A 22,624-nucleotide genomic window follows, 5' to 3' on the forward strand; every position below is an offset into this window, starting at 1 on the left:
ACTGAGCAGGCTTAAAAGGAAAGCGTGACAGATTTTTCAGAGGAAAAGAAGTCCTGCTCATCACTGTTCAAATGAACATTTAATAATTCATAACAACTGAGTTGTAAGTTTCCTCTTCAATACATTTCCAAATGTGAATAGATTAAATAGTAATTGCTATCAAACTTTATGTTCTATTTCATGTACCTAATAAAAGTTTATCTGGTGGAGCTTGCTTTGTATCTTTTTGATCTATTCCTAACTGACTGCAATATACTCTATTAAAATATTTATCATTGTGCTATCAAATATTAACCATTTTAAAATCATCTGACTGAAGAAAACAAATAATGTTACTTGCTTAAGTTTTCATGAATTTCCTGATATTTAGTTGTTCAGAACTCTCCCTTGATATAGCACTAAAAATACCAAAGACCCTACAAATTGTATTCACTCTTTTTGAATTGGGCTGTTTTGGAAATGCACTCAGCTCACATCCATCACCACTGTCCATTTTGGCTCTGCATGCAGAATCCTAGTTTTGTTGTCTGTAAAAAGTTATGATTCTGCTTCAGCACAAGAGAATATTAGAGAATTGTTGGTTTTTCTATAGGTTAGTGGAATTTTTAAACTATTTTTAGGAGAGTACAGAATGTTGGTTTGTTTTTTTTTAAGGGAAACCTTTTAAAGACCTTTTCCTAATTATCCACCTGCTCATTCATTTGAAATTATGTGGCTTTTTCAGGTAAAAATACTGGCAAGCTCCTAGGGCATAGAATGATCTAGTGACAGGGAGAGGAGTATATTCCTCCCCCAGATGTGCCACAGTTGCATGGCAGCCCAGCCCAGCATGACTGGCTGCCAGGCTTCCATCCCTCCCCAGCTGAGTGGGTTATGCTCTCCCAGGGTGCTCCTGCTTGTTCAACCAGTGGATGATTCATATCACAGAACTAACACAGCAGAAAACTATTCTTTTTTGGTTAGTGTCCTGCTGAGTTAGATCTGAAATCATTCAGTGAAAGGTCAAACAAGTGCTTGAGAGATTGCTAGGGGTGTGGGACTAAATAGTGGGGAATTGGGAGAAGAGGGATTGCAGCACTTGCAATTAGAGCAGTTTGGACAGCCATGAAATAGCAGCTTTGAACCTGACACCTGGGCAAGATCAAGAGGAGAACAACCTCTTTGCTCCAATCCAATCCCTCACCTTGCTGGGGAAAAATTGTTCTGTTAAAGGTCAGGTGTATAAATGCTCCTACTGAACCATTTCCTTTTGCTTTGGAGAAAGCAAGTCCTGATCACCAGGCTATCAGAGTAAATCTCCTGAAGAGCTGCAGTCTGTTAGGAGCCTGGTGCCTCTCAGTAACATGGTAACTATGCTAACTAGTCCCCTCTTTTGAGCCTGCTCTCTGCTTGATTTTATTTGCCTGTTATTTTCTTTGGCTTCTCCACACACAGGTATTACCTAATTTACAACCCCCATCCTGTTCATACAGGCCTTCCAGCACAGAGACTCTGAGATAATGAGCTCTCACCAATATACCCCTCTAGTCTATTGCTTCTGCAGGTTCTTCCATTTCCACAATATCCCACACACTTCATAGGCAGCAGTGCTAAAAGATTAAGGCATGGTCCCCAACCTAGACATGCTTCAGGAATTATGCAGATCTGTATAACTATTGAGAGAGCATCTTGTGTTTTCATCTCCTCTTGTGCTCTTCATAGAGGAGAGGTGCCTCACTTAATCATTTCTGTTAATATACAGTGTTTGTGTTCTGACATGTTTACTCTGAATAAAATATCCTCTCCCCAGAGAGAGATCAACCTTCCTTTTCTCCTTCAAAACTAGCATCTCATTAAAAAATAACATTCCATGATATTCATACTTTGGTGAACAACTTTCTGTGTATCCCAGTATCTGTATGGTTATTCTGTGGGTTGTGTTTTTTGGCAGGAATGCATTAATAAGCACATTCACATTGTTGTTTCTCAGGTTTAAAAGACCCAGGATATCTGGATGGCATTACACCTATGTAAGTCACCAGTGTGCTTCCCAAGGAGAGCAGAACCAGTGTTTTGCATCATCTGAGGATCAGGTGTGATAACACTGATTTTGTATTCTTGCCTTGCTTGTCTTACATCTGTAAGCCCTACTTTGCCTTGAGTTGTAGCAGTGGGGTTCTGGATTAATGTAAAGAGAATTATTCTGGATTTGAATTTGGAGCCATTTGAAAGAGAGTCTGTTCCTCTTGAATCCAAACCCTGGTACACACACACAATTTCTTTAGTCTGCATGACAACCGTGCAAGATAGGTATTTTGAAATCAGTATTTTGTGTATAAAGACCAGGGGCAGATGATTGTTCCCTGAGGACAACAGTGCTCAGCCCGAACAGAACTTTATCCTTTTCAATAAATTCTTTTTATATTTTGCTTCCCTTCAGCTCCAAGTGTGGCAGAGTGCTTACTAGTACCAGCCTTGGCACCAAAAGACACCAGAACTGGAAGTATACACAGCACCTGTGCAGAGGTGAGTCCCATTGTATTCTGACCAGCTAAAAGCATTAAAAATGCTACTGGTAAAAAGATATTAAAATATATAGGTGGATCTTCTATGGCTCCCCAAATAGGCAGTTGCAATGGTGAACTGGAAAGCAGGTCATCCTGGTTCTGAATTTCTTTTTTTTTGTATTGTCCCCTAGGCACAAGTTCAGCGTGTAGGTATTGGATACGTCTGCGTACAAATGTGTAAAAGATCATAACATTCACTGGGGAGACAATTGCATTTATATGTATTTAATCTGTCTAGAAAGGAGTGCAGGGTGTATGTTTTTGAAGAAAGATTTTTAAAGAATTAGATGGTATATGTCTTTTCCTCTTTTCTTGCTGAACAGTAAACCAAATCTTCCAAAACAAAATGTTAGTATGAGTTCCAAGTTCACAATTTCAAGTTTGATTTTCTTTGGCAATTCAATCTGCATGGTGATTTTGATCAAGTGCCTCAGCTTCTAACATTTGTAACACATGATAAAATCCACCCCCAAAAAGCTCATATTTAAATAATCATATAATAAGTTAATGCACACTGGTTGACAGTATATGAATTATCTGACAGGCTGCAGAGTAACACAAGGTTAGTCTGGAAGACAGATACAAGCACTAAGTGCAGTTTGAGCACTGAAGTAAAAGTGCAATCCTTTGCCTGCTTCTATTTAAATAAACAAAAAAGGGTAAAATGAGATAGATTGTTCAGGCCTTGATATAAGGCATCTAGCTGAGAACTCATTTGCTAATTGTTTAAGATTAGCACCACTGAACCAAGATGAATTAAAACATGATTCACTATGGGGTGCAAGCTACCATTGGTAACTCTTACTCGCTCTAGGCCGTTGTAGTGCTGTGGGTTCAATGTGTTTACTCGGTCTTTGAATGAAGGGAGATAGAGAATAATATTAGTCATTGAACCTTCCCTCACCTTTTCCCCCGTGAGGAAAATGCCTAATGAAAATTCGAGCTATGCTGCCAAGCTGATATTGGCAAAAGAGTCACTTTTTCTTTACCTGATTGGATAAATATGCAGCTGGTTTTGGAATCAATGCTTCTGTGAGTGAAATTAAAAAGTGTTACTTTAAAATGCTGCTGTATGTATAAAATGGACATTAGTTACTTGAAATTTCATGGCCAAGAAATACGGAAGATGCAAGACTATGAGCAGTACACATAGAAAATCAAGTGAATGCTCCTGCTTAATATTTTGGCTTTCTGTGTGTAAATGTTTCTATCTTTTGATACAGGTTCCTTTTATCAGAAAGCACTATGTTCAATTTAAAACTGGCCCAAATCAGCTGTAGTTGCAGGTTAAATTTCTTGCCAGGCTTGGAGCTTTTAGTTCTGTTTTAATGTTCATTTTTAAAGGAAATAGTTCAGTTTCTATAAAATAGAAAAATCAAATATATGCTATGCTATGTAATTTCTCATGTTCCAGGAGTTCTAAAAGGGTTTCAGGACCAAACTGTTCTGTTCTCAATTCATTCCCTGTGCTTTGATCTTGCTGGTGAGAAATCCATTGTGGGTCTGTGGCAGGAGGCCCCGCTGAGTCCCAGCACATTCCCGCACGCCCAACGCCCGCAGCCTCAGGGGTTCTGGGGAGGGCTCAGAAGCTGCGCCAGGCACAGCCACATCTATTGTGCCTCTTCTTCTGAGGGCAGCAAACCCTTCTGTACCAACCAGACCCTGCTGACCGCTGTGTCTCTGCAGCACAAACCCTGAATGCAAGAAGATAACAGCTGCCATCACAGCGCTTTTTATCTGCGAGGCAAAGTCTAAAATTGCATCTGACCTCGGTGTGCGCAGAGACGCCAAGCGAGGAGCGCTCGCCCGGATCCTCAGAGGGTTTAGATTAAATCACTAAGAGTGAGGTACCTAAATGAATAGTTCTGAGGATAATAGCTTCTGTGACTTCTACTTTGTGTGGTACAAAATAGACTCCAAACTGCAATTTATCAAATGATATATTGCAGGCCTTAGAAAACACAACTCGGCTTTTGTGTTGTTTTTTCCCTAACGGGTTTACTACTAGATAAAATTATGACACTTGATTTACTTACAAAAACATACATGTAATTAAACTACCTATGATATAGATTTAAATTATTTATAGGTGAAGTTTCTGGTTGCCCTAGGTCAAAGGTTTTTAGCAACAAAGTTCCATAAGAACAGACTTTCTTAATAATGCCAATAGCCTATGTCTAACAAAAAGTAAAGAAGCACATATTGGTCTGTGTGTGTATTCATCTTTGCATATCTATGTTTCTGTACAGCACAGGCTTAGGGAAAAGCAGATCAAAACCACATGCTACGTGTCCAGACAAATAATCTTTTTGAGCTTTGCCAAGGCAACAGAATGAGTTCTTATTTTTCCTGTATATTGGGGTCTGCTTGCTTGCCCGGTCATTTGTTTAGAATTCAATGGGAAAATAACAAAGCTAAAACAGACCCACTTCAAAATTAAATTAATTGGAATTCTGTTCCTCCATGATAAGACTTGAAATGAGATTTAAATCAGTGTGTGGTTGGTAAAACGTGACAATTTGATGTCTGTTCCATAAAACTGACAACCACATCTAGTTGTTTTTCTTCTGAAATTGATCAGATAATTTGGTCAAACTTGGCGAATATCTGACATTTACACAATCAGACTGAGATTTGTTCATAAAATTGCAACATAGTGAGGGAAACTCAATTAGTTTTGTCAGCAAATGTAAAGCCACTAGCTTGCATTTCCAGAAACTGTCCAAAGCTTTTACAAATACTCTTGATTCAGCTAAAATCAAGCTAATTATATGCTGGGCTCAAAAAAATCCTCATTAGAAGAACATTATTTGTGTTATAATCTCCAAACCTGAAAATATAGGAAATACTGAAATTAATAAACAATTGCTTTGACAAGCTAGTATAAATATATTACTATATTACTGCAAAATTTGTGCCACAGCCCTCCAGACTTGTTCAGTATCTCAGCTACTTACTATCTTTTTTAAACCCACTGTGTGGACACAATGTTAACTTTATTCAAATTCTATGCAGAGAACCATACTGATTTCTGTTTTCATTTTTTTCCCCCTTGTATTTCCTGTCATGGCAGTATTTCCAATGCTTCACAAATTCTAATGGTTATTTTGCCAGTACCTAGGATAAGGTAGAGGGTGGTGACAACCTTCTTCTGCATAAGGGGTGCAGAGGGAGACCCTATGATTTCTGAGTGCATTGTTTGGGAGGTAACTGGGATCTGATCTGGTGAAGAATTAATAATAAAGAATTTTGGAACACTACTTCACCTGCTTCCTGCCCAATAATTTTTTAAATCATAACTCAAGTAGAAGCAGCTGGAAAATGAGAATACAGTTAACAACCCCATGTGAAAAGTATGGTTTAAATGACCTCCCAAATACAAACAGGAGCTTGCTGGTAGAAGCTGAGGAAGTCCAGTTTTCTCAGGTAGCACTGAGCAGTGTTGCCCACGCAAACTTCTTTTCATATACTATCTTTAATACTATTTGGTTAACTATCACAGTATTTCCTGAAATTTTTATTTATTAGTTTTCTTTCAAGATATAATTTGTTGAGTTGTCACAAGTCCAGCTTTTCTGGTTCAGAGGTACTCATCACTTTGAGAGGCAGCAGTAATCTCTAGCTTTATCGCTTTCTTTTTTTTGTCTTAAACTTATTATGTAAGATTTGCATTTGTTTTTGAGTATTTAGAGCATTTGTATGGCTATTGACCAATTTTATAATATTTGGATGGTTGGTGTCAGTAATTACATTTCCTTGTGTTTCTCAGTCTTAAAAATCAAAAGCAAGCTCTTCTAGAAATCTGTCTTTAATGTGTGTGAGTTTAAGAATGCAGAGAGGTAGTGAAAGAAGGTGAAAGAAAAATGTGAGAGGACTCTCCAGAGTTTCTGGAAGTAGATGATCAAAATGGTTATGAAGAATAAATCTTAAGAATTTACTACAAACAAAATTTGCAATAAAAGTCTAATCCTGTATATACAGTAGTGATATTTCTACTCACTTGTTTACAAGACCTGTTAACCAGAAGAGAAGATAAATTTATAACTAAGCATTGAACCACATGTGTTCTAGCACCATTTAAGGAAAATTTTGGCTCTTATTTTAAAGGATGTTAAGTATACTTCCTTTTTTTTTTTTTTTTTTTTTTTTCCAACCAGTAGCTTTCATCTAGTTTTCACTGATTATTACAGGTACCAAGCCAGTGTTTTGCAGTTATTGTCCAGGGATAGTTTAAAAGTATTAAAGTATCATTAACTTAGTCAAGAAGCTGAAGTTTAGGACAGAAAAAAGTGAACATGCAGAGAAATCACCTTCTTTCTTTTAGTAAGAATTCTGAATTTGGAGTTAATACGCTGATGTTTTAGTATACCAAACTCACTTCACAGTTGCCAAGACACGTGTATTTCCCTATGCCAGTGGGAGCTCCTCTGGCTGTTAGTGGGAGAGAGAGAGGACACTGAAAGTGTATTGGATGAACGGGACGGCAGTGTCAGCGCCCTCAGCTGGAGTCTCCCAGGGTTCAGGCATTATGGCATTGGGACGGCCCAGAGCACTCGCTCGCTCTCTGCTCCCAGGAAGCGGCACATGACAGCACACAGACGAGGGGCAGCGGAGCTGCAGGAGAGGGGCGACTCTCAGAGTTACTTACGTTGACAGCCCAAGCTGTGCCAGATATATCCCGGCAGACATTTATCACATTTAGGCCCTGATGTTCCCTCCTTACACTCACAAAATCCTTTGTCATTACAGCGATCATGGACTGAACCAAAAGGGTTACAATAACAGTCTGCAGAAACAAGACAACACATACACACTGGATTCAGGTCTACATGTGGAGATAATTCATTCAATACCAATAAAGGGTGCATTTCCAGTGCTAAAGGTAAAGGAAGACTGTCTATTAAGGGTATCTAGAGTAGTGAATATAACTACTACATGTCCATTTATTTGTTTGCAGGTGTCATTTCAGGAAGAGGCATTTTATGATGCAAAGAGAAAGTAAACAGAAAAGATATAAAGGCAGAAGATACCATGGTCTTTGAGGGTAAGTGATTGTAACAGATTCTCTTTGGCAAGAATATTTTTGACAATTTAATGAACATTAGAAAAGCTTTGTATAGTATGGATATATCCATGTGCCATCAGGGTGAAATATTTTGCTTTATTAAAATAGGTTTCTCTGTATTACTCAATATTTTCAGAAGTGCTGAATGTCTTTACAGGGCTATATAAATGCACTTTACTTATTTCCAAGATAGTCTTCCTTTATAGGTTTGAGCAGTATAATAATTTATGTGACTATTTGCCATTAGATTGATGAGATTGTATTTATCAGTGACATTAATAAACCTTTTGCATATTCCGCAATGAAAAGCTTGAGATGAGCACTTATGTAATGCAAAACCTTTAAGAACAGGCTTTGTGCAGCCATTTTAATTTCTCTCACTTCCCAGCGTGCAGATGGGAAATGCAGTGAGGCTCATTCCCCGCTGTATATTTTTCACATGTGTTCAGCTAATTAAAGAATAAGCAGGGTAACACATTTCCTCCCACAACACTTACTGTGTTGTTCATTCACAGCCCTTTTCTTTAATGTGATTACATATCTGTGTTCAGCTTTTAGCCAGCTGAACAAAAGCAAGGAGCTCGCAGAGCTCATTTTTGGTACTTCTGTTCTTCACCTTAGTTACTCAGATTTTTTTGTTTTCAAATGAAGAACTATCTTATTTGTATGTAGACCCATGTAGACCCAGAGTAACTTCACTGTTAACTGAGACCACAGACACCTTTTGGAAGCATCTGATCTCTGCTGCTTCCTGGTTTGGGGCAACCTGCTGGGAGTCTGGATTTGTATGTCTGTGAATCAGTGCTACTTTGATGACTATGTTTGGCAGTTGTTCCCTAGCATTAGGTTAAACCTCAGTGGTACCATAAATGAAAAAATGGAGTTGAACTGGGAAGTTACATATGTACATATCTCCAATGAAAAAACTGTAACAGGAAAAAAAATTACCAGAAAGACATTTGTCATCTGTTGTCTCACTGCTTATTAATTATAAATTGCAGATGGCACTTTGAGCATTTGGGATGCTGAAGAAGAATAGTTACCTTTGGCAAAAGGGTTTCACAATAATAATAGAGTCAATTAGCTGGCAACATTCGTTAATGAAGTGGAAAACTGACATGCCAAAAATACTGTGCAAGGCTGAGCATTATAGCAAAGTGAGTGCCATTTGAAAAGCTTGGAATTCTGATGTTAATCAGATGTATCAGATGTTTATGTAAAAAGGCATAGACTTGAGATACATTTTGAATGCAGGAAGTAAAATTTGCTTGAAGAATATAGAAAACCTTGAAAGACAAAAGCTTGGAATTAGATTAAAGACAGAGGGCCCAATTCTTGTTAAAAAATAGCTTTGTTAGACATAATGAAGTTACAGTGATTTAAACAAGAATTTGTGAAAAAATGTATAGCCTGTGTTACTGGATGTTATATTTTCCAGAGAACAAGACCCTGAACCAGTGAAACCTTTCCTTAGGAACTCTATCACATAAGTGTGTAGGAAGTTCCAGGCCCATTTCGTGCTATTTAAGGGGAAGTAGACAGTAGGAACAAAGCTTTAAACCAGGCCCTTTTGCAAAACTAGTAGATCCAATCAGAACACCCAACAGACTGATTCTAGCCTCCATCTTTCCCAGTTGATACCACAGTAATATAACTTACAGAGGCCCACAGAACATTCAGGGTCATTGTCCAACACAGTATAACAGGCTGTGGAACACTTCCCAAGGCCTACCAAATACTTAAGACATTAAAAATCTCAAAGGTCAAAATTTCAGTGTGCCACAGGGACACAATGAGTACCTCCAATGCCCTCACAACAACAGGGCACTTAATAACACTAAACTAACATTCCCTGATCACCCCAATAAGCAAACCACAGGCAGGTTCCAGGGTGGGGGAAAAAGCCCCTGCAGATCTGAAAAGAGAAAGAATTTTCCTCCTAACCTTCATCTGGTGACTCTTTGGAAGGATGGGAAGATAACAGAAATAGTCAACTGTTCTCTGGGGTTCCCTCTATCAATGTGATGCTGCCAACAAAACACAATGAAAGTAAATAAAAAAGGTGAGGAAATGGGCTGAGGCTTGTAGGCTTGCTGCTTATCAGTCTGGGCTGGCAGTGGCTACCGGACAACCCTCAGGGTTCATTTAGCCATGTGTCATTAGGGCTTCTGGCGTTAATTGAAGCTGAAGCCTAACTGACTGCAAGGGTGGCTTTGTTAAAAGTGTGACAGCAATCATCAGGTCAGTGTTTATGATGTGAGGCAAAGGCCATGTTTTATTACTCTGGGTCTACTTGGTGGTTTCCATGCTATCCTTGCTTGTCAGTGTGTGTATTTACTGAAAGTTACTAGGGCTTTATCAAGAAATAAAAAACTCTTCAAGCTGTTAAATTGTTTTTCACATAGAATGAATAATTTTTAACTTCAAATACCTTGCTTGATTCAGAAACTGCAGTTGCCCATATGAGGTAATTTTGCAGTTAACATACAAATCCGCAAATTTTTAATATTTCATTTTAGGAAATAAAATCTATTTTGACTTTAAAGAAATTAAGGGCATCAAGAATTTAGGTTTAAGACCACTGTATAATACATTGCATTTGGTTCACTGGTAAAAACCTTCTCGGTATTTGAATTCTTTAGTCTTAAAAATTAAACATTTTACATTTTCTCCATTTATTTAGCATCAGCTAAGATTCACAGATTTGTTATCCATGTACTTACCATATGTATTTCTGAAAACTGTGTAAGCAGTTTTGATAAATCAGAGCCAAAGCCCTATTAGCTGCCATTCAACTAGCTTCTCCAAACATTTGTTACCTTTCTACATATATGGCTGAAGAGGAAAGAATTAGCCTGGAAAAATGACTTTCATACGGGAATAAGACTTGCATGTATCACTGGAAATCTGCTTATTAAAATGTTCATACCAGCATTTCACTTGTAGTTAAACCACAGAACACTGCTTTTAAACTCGGAGAAAAGAGAAATGAGCGTTTCCAATAGAGCAAGACTGTGCTTGACCTTAGAAGGGTGGTGAATCCATCAACCCTCTCAGAGGTGAAAATACTCCATGTTTTGCCCAATTAAATATTAGGAGCCCCAGATCAAGACAGCACTTTAAGAACAAACTTCTCTGTTTTCTGAAAAGTGCTTAGGTGTCTGTTCATTTCATGAACTTTACACAAGAAGTAGGAAAGACCTCTGAGTTGGCAAATCAACTTGGACACATACATTGGGAAACATACATTTTGTATGATAACTGTGATCCTGAAAACTTAGTTCAGCAAGAATGTTATTTATTTAAAATGAATTACCTAATATGTAGCAAACCAGGGTTTGATCCTATAGTTATTTCACATGGTACAATTCTCATGGGAGACCAAGAGAATTCTGTATGCATTAAGGTGGAAACTCAGCAAATGTTTCACATTGCCTTTTTTTTTGTTTTCAGACTCATGCTAAATGAAAGGTTTTAAAATTTTCTTAGTGTCTCAGTAATTTCAAAGTGCACAGTTGTCTTACCATGACATTCTAAATACACCACTCATAAATTAATGTTAAAATGACTTATTTTTGGCTTTTTATTTACTAACTTTCTTGTCTTATGTAGCTGCAGCTGCTGTTGTAGCATTTCAGTGTACATGGGAAAACAACACACTGAATAAGCTGATGAAAAATTCCAACAGATTAATTTAGAGTTGTATTCATTAGGCCTATTTAAGCAGCTGAAATTATACAGCCCTGATGTCATACCAATGATGTCTGTCATCTACATCAAACAAACATGTGGGACAGTGTTTTTTTTCCAAGAACATTTGATTGTGTTAATCTCCTCAGCACAGTCATACAAAATCATGACTTGCCTACTAAAGTTCTTATTAGCTCAGACTAATTACTGTCAAAGGAGATCATGCATTTCCTGAATGCATTGCCAAGCAAAGTTAAAAGAAGGACACATGAAATGCAGTGCATGGATGGATCTGTGTGTTTATCACAAGATAAAAATGTAAATCTGTCAAGTTACAAACTCAGACAAATAATAGAAACCTAAATAGTTTCTGGCCTGAATCTCAGCAATGGATTTTAAAGGACATTAAAATAGAATTTATTCACCCATAGTCTATTTTGGTTTTACAATATCTGCTAACTAACTACCCTTTGCTTTCTGGAAGGCAGAAAGAAAAAAAAAGTCACAATGAAAATCCAGAACAAGTCCTACTGATGCTGATGTCTATAAGAAACATTATATAATTAAATTCTCCACCTCTGTTTGTTATTAGAACATATTTAGTGGTTACCTGTTAATTACTGGCCATTGTACAAGGCCTCCTTTATTGACTATGTTCAGGCTTCATCTCAAGTGTCTTATCTTGTGCTGTATACTATCTGTGGTGACATGAGAACAATGAATATTCTTCTAGGGTGATAAAGATCTTAAACTTTTTCCTAATATGCTTTTCTTATTATGTTCTGACATTTTCTCTAATTCTGCAGTTTGAATATTTATAGTAGATGCTTGTTCTAAAGCACTGTTTTCACCTAGGAATCCATTTTCTAAGTTGACATCATGTCACACTGATTTGACAGATTCTGTTCCTAACTTCATGGGCATCATTTCAGTTTCTCCTCTAAGGAGAGAGGAAGTAACATTGCATTTACAGCCCTGTGTCTGGGAGCAGACTTAGCTGCAACATGTTTTTGTGAAATTTAGAGAATGACGGGGGTTAATAGAGATCCCTCCCCATGTCCTCTTGATGCAGCTGGCAAGTTTTGTAGGTCTCCAGGCAAGTATTCAAGAGTCTATACTAGTAATTGCAAAAGTCAGATTGGGAACAGGTATTTAAGACTCAACCCCTTGATTTCCACGTGTGACCCCAGTGTGGCTCCCTCCTGTGTGAGGACAGCACATCCAGTTTCTCAGGGGCTTCTGGGGAAAGTCAGCCCTGGACCTGTAGCCAGAGAAGTTCGACATCATTTATGGATTCAAAATGCCTCCTTGGGGCTACCAGGGCAATAGAAATGAGGTGAGAAGTCCACACAGATGTTCTTATCCATTGAAAAAGCTCATTCTGGCTTAAGTGGCAAGTAAGCAGCAGTGGTCCCTAGCAGCTGCCAGGAGCTGAAAAGGCACAGAAGAAAAGGAGCAGTTATCCCGGGACTGACCTATGCACACATTTTCATCGTCCAGCTCTGCAGAAGCATTTCTGAAGTAGCCCAGCCTGCATAACTCGCAGTGCTGACCTCTAGTGTTGTGCTTACAGCTCACGCAAATGACCGTATTGAGCAGCTCGATGTAACTGCACCGGTTGGAGTGCCCGAAGCATTCACAGTCTTTCAAGGAAGAACAGAAATGTATACAAAGTGTATACAGCAGCAGAGTAATAGCACATTACATGCTTAGTAAAAATGAACCATGAGCAGAAGTATGAATGAATGGCACATACATGTTAATCAATGTAACATGGACAGCAGCAGATGTTTATCTGCAATGGAAGTGGAGTTGGTTTCAGGCAGGTTAGCGTGACCCGACAACCATGGCATGACGTCGGAGGTTGGCTGTTGTTGGCAGACCTGATGGAACTGAAGCATTTGCAGTTGTAAACCTTTCAGGGTTACTGGAGGCTCGGTTTCCGCTGAGAGAAATGCACATATTTTTGCACATTTGAGATGAATATAAATCAAGACCCGGGAAAAACTTCCTCATGTTAAAAAGGTTAAATTCAGTGGGCAAAATTGTCAAACTTCATTATGCTTAAATCCACAACTGTAAGTAAAATAAAAGCTTTTTTTTCTGACAAAATGGTGACTATTCAAAAATGCTACTGAACTTGGGGTGCTATAACTGGTAGGCACCTTAAGAACCAGACTCTTATTTCAAGGCCAAACAAATCTCTAGTTTGACAATTTTGGCCAATGCCTCCTAAAATGATTAACAGTGAAGAAAAGGAAGGAAGACAGTTATTGGAGAATGACATCCACTGTACTTTTGAGGTAAGCATTAACCGATTTTTGTATTCTGAGATGAAAAACAGTTGGGCCAGAAAAGATTATGAAAATTCTGAAATGTGTACTGACTAGAAAGCATGCTTACTGCAGCCATCTGAAATGAGGTTGGCATGACAGCCACCTTCAAAAAACCCCTTCATTAAATACAGAATGCTAGTGCCTTTTAGTCTTTAATCACAAGCAATGCTTGGCTTTATGCAGAATGAAGGAGAAATTAGAAATGTATCAATAACATTGTGGAAGACACAGCTCTGCTTTGTGTAGAACACTTGTGTAAGCCTGATCACTCAACTCTTGGGATTATGAGCCCAGAATGAATGCAGGAAAGGTTACTAGGATGATCAGAGAAGTTGAGTCTATTCAAAAAGTGAAGAGTAGGAAAATTTGGCTTGTTTAGTCTAGGAAACTGATGGTAGAAGGTATCACTGGGCTATAAATACATCAAGGAGATAAGCCTCCTGCCATCCTAATGGACAACACTGGCACAAGAACAAATGTGCGTTAAGTGGCTACTGAGAAATTTCAGCTGGAAATTAGGAGATGGTGTCCAGCCATTTAGGGCAGTGAGGTTCTTGAACACTTTCCATTTGTAGCAAAACAACAGCGATGCATTACAGATGTAGTTTATTAACTGGTGGAATAAATTACAGGATGTTTTCTGCAATAATGGAGCACTGGATGCAGTGACTTGGAAGGGCTTCGAGGTCTTGTAGTTTACTTGTCTTGTAATTAGATGAAGCTGTAACAGAGGGTGTAAAATGCTTCCATATATGTCAGAGGCCAAGTCCCCTGTGCTGCCTTTCCACTGGTATGCTCCTGCTTATGCTGTGGCACCTGACCATCCCACTGATGGAGGAGTAGGGTATCACATACAGTATCTGTGCCTGTCTGTATTTTTGTAGAGAAACAACAGTCCCAGTACATGTTTCTGAGTATGCTCTGCACTCCTAGTACATGGATATTTCTTTGGCTTTTGTCTGATGTACTGGACCATAAATAGATTGCAACGTAAATAGAATACATTTTTTCTTAGACACTTAGCACAACATATGTTTCAATCTTGAGAGCTGCCTTTCTGCTGCCAGAAACCATTAATCCATTTTACATATATGCATTTACTTAACATATATTTCTTGTTCTCTTCAATGTTATTCTGCTAAACCAGTGTTTTGTGGTTTGTGCTAATCTGATAATTTTGATGCCAGTAATGGCTGGAGTACAGGAAAACATTTGGTATATCAGTCTCATTATGTTACCACTTGACACAATTGAGTAGGGAGGAAAAAAGTGTAATGTTTCTTGTCTTTTGCAGCTGGTCAGTCTGATTCAGCATCTCAGCCAGCCACCCTGCAGCATTTCTCCCCAGGTATATCCATCTTGCAGTGAAAACTGCCTGTGGAGAGCAGACGAAATCTAAAAGTGGAAACTAGCACTAGCAAACAGGAGTCATGGAAAACTGTTGTGATTGTGTTTGTGTTTGATTTTTAAAGTAAGAAAGACTGACTAGTGATAAGCAATCTGATCTTTCTGAATCTTGGGTTCAGAAGCAAGGTTGTCTTAGTCTTTCTGTCTGACAAAGGACCTGTCGTCTGCTACCAACAGAGAATTTGTTTTGGTAAGATGATACTGTATTGGTGTGTTGGTCAGACTTGTTGCTAAACATTTTCATACTCCAGGTGAATTTAGAGGAAATAATTTGCCTATATACTATAAAGAAAAGCTGACTATGCTACATTATCTTCTGTATTTAAGGCAGCAGAAAGAAACTGAGAATATTATGTGAATGAATGACTCCACTACTTCCACTCTGAAATTGCAATATGACCTCCAATAATATTACTACTACTACTACTACACATAATTAACAATTACAAAAGCACAAGAAACAAAGCTGCACATTAAGCAATTCACTCTGTAACAAGGATTGCTCCAAGTTATGATTTGGAGTGAAGAAACATCTAATAATTATGAAGCACTTGGATGTACACACATGCTCTTAAACTTATGCAGAAGGACTGCCCAAGTTCAGATGTGGATCATCAACATGAAAGGTAAACAAGGAGACCATTTCTTAAACTTGGTTGCATTTCTACGGGTATTGCTCTTTTGTAACAACTGTGCTGCGTGAAACAAAGTCTCTGTCTCAAAGTTAACTAATGCTAAGGTACAGGAATGTTCTAGGAGTCTTGATCAGACTAGGAAATGCTACATGGTGTAGAAAAAAAACACAGTTAACTTGAAAACAGTCTGACAGCTGATCAAACATTAGCAATGGCAAAAGGAAAAAAAAAAGTCAAGTAACAATTAAATCAATTTTGTGATAATGTTTCCTTCCCCCCTGCCTTCCCACCATGTTAGTGCAATAATTTGTTGCTGTTGGCCTGGTCAGTGAATCATTTTTACATCTCTCCATGCTTACAAAACTAAGCTATGTAAAAAGTCCTCCTATGATCAGACTGGAATTAGTTTCTCTACTGGCTCCATGAGGTGCTACCCTAAACCACTCAAACACAGCACGTAGAATTGCATTCAGAACCATGCCAGCTGGGAAGCTGTCAGTGCTGTATGCCTTCTAGCTTTTCATGTGGTTCTCCTTAACCAGAAAGTTAGACCTGTCAGAAGCACAGCTTAGGGTCTTTAGGCACACAGCTCTGGCTAGCAGCCTAAGCACTTTCACGCACTGGCAAAGTCATGCAATCACTGAAAGAGATGGGGGAAAAGTATCAAAATCAGGCTGCAAATGGTTTACCAACCATTGTGAAATGACACGAGCTTCTTACAGTGTTAGAAAATGCTGCTTTCAGTTTTGAGTACCACATGTCAGAAAAGACACAGATAAGTTGAATAAGGAGTGAATGGTTCAGAAACTAAAATCTCAGAGGAGAGGTAATAATGATAGCTAGATAGGTTTAATGTGAAGGAAAAAGGGATTGCCATGTTAGATGTGATCATTGTTTTTGGATGATTCAGGGACTGTCAAATCCCTTGCAAACTCACAGAAGCATTGACTCTCTGAGCCTCCCTGGTTATTTTCCAATGCAATGATTTTATTGAAACAATCTTGATCCTGTTGCAGAAAGCATGATAAAATTACCCACTGAAGGAGGCTCGTGAAGAGGTTGACAATCTAATAGTTTTGTTTCTATAAATTGCAAACTTTCCCCCATTCTCATGTTCTACATTTACATCTTTGAGATGACTTTGAGATACTATTATTGTGGGGACGAGGTTCAGCTGAAGCTTCAGCTGCAACCATTAAAACATGGAATGTCATCACATGAAACAATGGTAAACACACATGGAAGGGTAGCATCATTTCTAAACTAAGGTTGCATGAGATAGCTATCAGTGTCACTTTTTAATTAAAAGCACAAAGCATATTTCAAGAAAAGTGCATTCACAAATCATTAAATTATTTTTTCTTTTTCATTTTCCAGTCACTCCATGTTCTTCCTCCATACACTAAGGCAAACAAAGGAGATTTCATTGTAACCTTAGAAATTACCTGCTTCATAACAAACAGTGTGGCTCATTACCATGATCTCATCAAATGGGTCAAACTAAGTTCAAGCATTTCTTAATAACCCTTTTCCTTGTTAATATGTATTTCATGAATAATGAGATATTCACAATAGCTACAGAAAGACAAAACATCTTCATACATACTCTACAGATAAATTGATGAGGAAAAACAGTGAAAAGATCTCAGGGTTCAGACTGTGAATGACAGATATGCAAAATGAAACAGGTTGCCTGTAAGTCAGAGAGAATATTGGCATCCTTTATTATGTCTATATAATTCCATTATTTTGATAAAACACTGGAACATCAGTTAAAAATGTAATGCCTGCACTCTGAATTTTCACACTTACAATAAAATGAAGACATAAGGCACACTTACAATGCATTAAAGGACACAACAATGCATTACATTCCATGGCATTTACAGATACTTCTTGAGGACATGGACAATTGATGTTTTATGGATTGTTTGCCTTCAACTAATCTGCTTATGTTTCCTCTTTTACAATTTATGCATATCACTGAGGAAAACAAGACTCTAGTAAACATTTGCTTTCTAAGAAAGGATCTGAACAGTCATATTCATATATTTAACTCCTTTAAAAATAAATGCCATGTCACTCTATTTGCCACCAACAACTGTCTAAGAAGCATATTTATTTTTCTTTGTATGGCTTGTGTTTTTGTGACTTAATGCTTCTATTTTATTCAATGAAGATGCCTCACCAGTAAACTAATGGGTACACTTCACAGATATTCCAGATTCATACAGTGCAATGTTTTCACAACACAGAGCACTATGGGATCACCGTATGAATCCTAGAATTCCTACCTCTCTTGTGGTTTGCAACTTGAACAGAAGAAACAGTTGACATAGCTAATTTGGGAGCAACTGGATAGGTAATAAAATGAACAGCAAATTAGAAAAGGTATCATGTAGGAAAAAATCAAAATATTAAACATCTTTATTCTCTAACTTTTAACAATGGTTGTTTTTTTTGTAAGGAAAGGGTGAAAGTTGCAGAAAATGAGTTATGCACTATCAATTATTGAATCATTTGAGCTGTTATATCCAAGATCAAGAAGAGAATGTAATTCACATCCATGCACTTTGGCAGTTTTGTGTTAGAGGTTATTTGGTGGTTTCTCCCAACCCATGACAAATGACTATATGGTAACCAGAGTAGTCTGAAAAGGGTTTTATTGAATTTGAATGCATATTTATTCTGGCTAAATAGTGTAAACCTAAACCCCACAATAAATTAATTAGATATAGGCAGATCTCTGTAATCATTCTTTTCATACACAATCCTTAACTGAAATTTTAATCTACACTATATGTTGTTAAACACTGTGACAATATGTGGCAAACAGACAAAAGCTGAATAGAAATGCTTTAAAGTTTTTGTGTTTTGTGCTCCCTACCAAAACATCAAAACTTAATTTACTTAAATTCTTACTTTTGGGGAAGAAACACTGAATAATTCTGTACTGTTCAAGATTTATTTTGCAATGAAGTTAGGTCTTCGATCACACACAGTACAATTAAGCAATGAAATCTATTAGAAATGCTAAGTATAATTTAATTGGGAATGTTTTGATTAAAAGTTCCTCTGAATAACACAGGCTAATCCTTGCAGAGAGCAGAGGAAAAGAGATCAGTCTGGGTGGGCTTTTTTTTGTTTGTTTGTTTAAAAAACATGCAAAAACCTGGAAAATACAACATGAGCTAAATGAAATTATTGGAATGCTAGGTATTACTTTACCAGGGATAGTTAGTTTTAAACATACATGAATATCCAAACTAAAGTACACTGCTAATCCTTACAGACAGCACAGATGAATTAATATTTTCTATTTTGCTGGGCACATAGAAACTTGCACATATAACATGGGAGAGTTCACATGTGCATGCATATGTTTGATTTGCTGATTGTGATCCATAGATTTAATTACAGCCCTTCCAGTGTAATCCCCAACAGATTCTCAATACATCTTATTTGGTTTAGTGGCTATTTTCTAGATTGCCTTTTCATTAATTCTATTCTCCACCTCTATAGCACAAAAAGGACACCCTTTGAAAATGAAAGCAAGCCACAGGCCAGATTTCTGCAGGGACTTTTGGGGGAGGAAAGGGCAGTAAATAAGAAGAACAAAAGGACATTATTTTTACAATGAGCAATCACTTTGAAATGTGAAGTATAGCTGAATACTTCTACAAATAACAAAGAATCTTAGTTTTATTCATCATCTTAAAAAGTAATTTTATTTCTTTCAGTGCTCATCATCATGCCATGTCTGTGAGTAATTTTTTGTGTAGCACTCAAATTGTAGAAAACCATGGGTCTGTCCTGCAGAGAACTTGCTTGTATTGTGGATGGCTTGAAAGCTGAGAATGCTTCTCAGCTCACTTGGGAAAACAAAGTGGAAACAAGACATTAAAAATGGGTTTGATGTAGACAATGACAACCTTTGTTCACTTAAAAATCTTAAAACTTACTCAAAATATAGATTGTGCCATCTAAACAAGTCCAAAATGATCTTGGGCTTTCTGTGTATCACAAATTTTAATCTGTTTCTACTGTTCCCATACTTGCAGTAATGTGCAAAGTTGGAATGTTGGAAGACTCTTTCAGGTAAGGTTTGTTTTATAGTTATTTTCTTACAGGATAGCATTACTTAGCACCAGAGCAAAATGAGTTGGATTATCATTGTTAGTACTTTTGCCACCACGTGGGACTCGTTGAGTGCAATTTCAGTACCCTTAGACCACTAGGAATTTTACAGCATCCTACCTTGGTTTGGTTTAGAAACCTCAAGGGAAGAAATATTCGGCCATATCCTATCAAACTTTGGAGGATCTGCATGCATCAGGAAAAATCAGGTTTTGTTATTTACATCTGTGATATTGTTCTAAACAGGCAAGCATATGGACAAAGACAGAGATTACACACAGCTATTACTGGACTAGTCTAAGTTGCACTAGAACAGAACATGACTCCACAGCGAACAAGAAAACAAGCAATTGATGATTCCCAAAACACCAAATGGACATAAAATACTGTGCATAACAATTTTTTTTCTGTGGCTTAAAATATAAGTTTTCGTGAAGAGAAGATATCCTAGGCCAATATATATGGTTCTAACACCAGGAACAACACAGGAACATACTGTGTTAAATCTGCTCTGCAGAGATAAAATGACAGTATCAGACAAATATGGATTTCTTACCAAAGACACATATCTTACTGTAACATCCTGTTTCAGGGCCTTTTGAGTGAATTACATATCTGTTATCAGAAGAAATATATTTACCAGTAGAGTGGGCTTTTTCTTTGGCTCTCACACTTTGTGTGTTTCATCTATTTCCTATCACCTCTGCTGATGTATTTTACAGCTTGCTTTATTTTTTTTTTGTCATAACGTTAAATGTCTAAATTTCTTGTAAGTTCTACAAAATGTGTTACTTGCATGAAGCATTTTGTGTGAACAAAAGAATTAGCTGTGTCTCTTTAGAGCTTTATCTCCTTTGGTTAATGAGTTATGGGGCTGGGGAAGTGGGGAGTGACAGCCCTTAGCAGAATGGTGCTGGGTGTTGGAGATGAAAGTGAAAGGGTTGGGGTTATAGGAAAGGAAAGAAAACTTTTTTCTGTGTTTCCATCTGCCTAGCTTTGAACATTAGATTTGGACCATGTTTTTATCATCTTCTCTGAGTACTGCAGTGGTTGAGTCTTGTCTGAACCAAACAGAAAGGGTTACATCAGCCTACACTGTGGTGATATTAGTGGGGAGAGAGCTGTTCCTTCACTTCTATTTATGAGGAATTCAGCTGGGTAATGAGTAGATTGCAGTTGTCATAACCTGGTTGGCATCAAGGGGCTAGGCCTGTATCTTTATCAAGATGGTGAATTTCACTGTTAACATGCATCTTAGCAGAAAACCTGTAGAGAAGCTATGACAAAAGGAGCGGGGCTTCAAACATCTGACACGGAAGGAGGACATCCCAAATCATCTTCTGACCTGTATGTCAAGGGTGAAAAGAAATTTTCTGGGTGGGGCTTTCTGTCCCTAAAATCCTTCCACACAGAGAACAATTAAAGGAAAGGATGGGGATCTGCATTATGCCATTCACTGTTAGCCTTCTGCAATAGAATGGGTCAAGTTGTAATATAATCACATAATTACAGGAAATTCTTGCATTTTTGCGCTTTTTCCTTATCAATCAAGAAAACAGAAGAAAGAAAAACTGAGTCAGTTTGGTAGATTCCCAGTCTATGTATTGGCTAACATTAACCTGCCTCTACAGGTCAGATCCACCAATTCCCACACATAGGAAGTGCAAATGCCCCAGTCCGAGTGGAAGACAAAAAAGTATCTACAAGCTGTACCTAGTGAGGTGGTGTGGTAACCCTCGCCCCCTCCACTGACACACTGCCACCATGCACCTGGAGACCACCTTCCTCCTCCTCCAACACTCACTGACAAATTACTCACACAGTTAATTCCCTGTTAAAATTTTGGTAGCTTTAGGAACACTTAAGACTTGACCTAAGCATTTTAAAGTGACCCGACATTAGACATAACATAAAAATCAGTAGGTAAAAAAGGAAAAGGAATTGTTATGGACTATGTTGTCCTGCTGTCCCCTCAGCATTTTTTTCTTTTAGCCATTGTGCAGCATCAGAGTTGTTGCAGAAAACTGGTCACATTTTGGACTGGAGCTCCCCATATCCTACTTGTGTTGTTGAATACTGTGTGGCACACCTGCTACAAAAATTCACATGTATAGTGGTCTTCAACTGAAAAGGCCTAGGTATTACCAGAGGTAAAATTAATAGTGTCAAATAACTTTGTAATGCCTTAGAACTAACCCTCTGGAATTTGTCATTTAATAAACTGTAGGTCCTATATAGTAAATCAGATACTTTACATAATCAGTGATATAATCAGTAATATTTAATATATAATTTATCCTGATTATGACTTAAGTAATCTCATGTCCAAGTAAAATCACTCCTTGTAAGGCAGAAAAAAATAATTTACATATTTCTTAGAGATTCTATAAATGCTATAGATCCATGCTTGTTTTAGCAAACTTACTTAAAATGGAGGTTGTGACTTACTGCAAAATAATTAAAAATTCCCTGATCCTTTAAATTAGATAACATTGAACTGAGTTTCTTAATGGGCACCCAAAACAATAGAGCATATTTACAGTGCCTGGAGAATACCATTTAAGTATTATTACTAGTGATTATTACTGGTTATTACTGATAATTATAACCATCTTAGAAGGGACTTCTGGAGGTCATTTATTTCCACAGTTTGCTCATGGCAGGGTCAACTTTAAAGTTAGATGATGCTGTTGAGGGTCATATCCAGCTGAGACCAGCTGCTGCTTGGTAATGTGGTTAATGCTCCTGAGACTTAATGTTTCTGTTATGTGCTTTTTTCAATCTTTGGTAAAGAGGATATCTTTTTCT

At 37.7% G+C, this 22,624-nt stretch overlaps 1 protein-coding gene across 2 annotated transcripts in view; it reads right to left on the minus strand.

Annotated features, from left to right (window-relative positions):
* NTNG1 (netrin G1) overlaps positions 1–22,624 on the minus strand; it is a 147,200-nt gene that overhangs the window by 18,450 nt on the left and 106,126 nt on the right. The window contains exons 5-8 of one of the 2 annotated variants that reach the window (XM_069022549.1): positions 19,937–20,002; positions 17,974–18,033; positions 12,777–12,944; positions 7,195–7,332 (exon numbers count right to left, since the gene is read on the minus strand). The exons of the other annotated variant lie outside the window; for it this stretch is intronic. Coding sequence (XP_068878650.1) covers positions 7,195–7,332; positions 12,777–12,944; positions 17,974–18,033; positions 19,937–20,002 — 432 coding nt within the window. The remainder of the gene's footprint in view (positions 1–7,194; positions 7,333–12,776; positions 12,945–17,973; positions 18,034–19,936; positions 20,003–22,624) is intronic. 2 annotated transcript variants of the gene reach the window in all.

This window comes from Aphelocoma coerulescens, chromosome 8, assembly GCF_041296385.1.
Source record: "Aphelocoma coerulescens isolate FSJ_1873_10779 chromosome 8, UR_Acoe_1.0, whole genome shotgun sequence".
Lineage (NCBI taxonomy): Eukaryota > Metazoa > Chordata > Aves > Passeriformes > Corvidae > Aphelocoma > Aphelocoma coerulescens.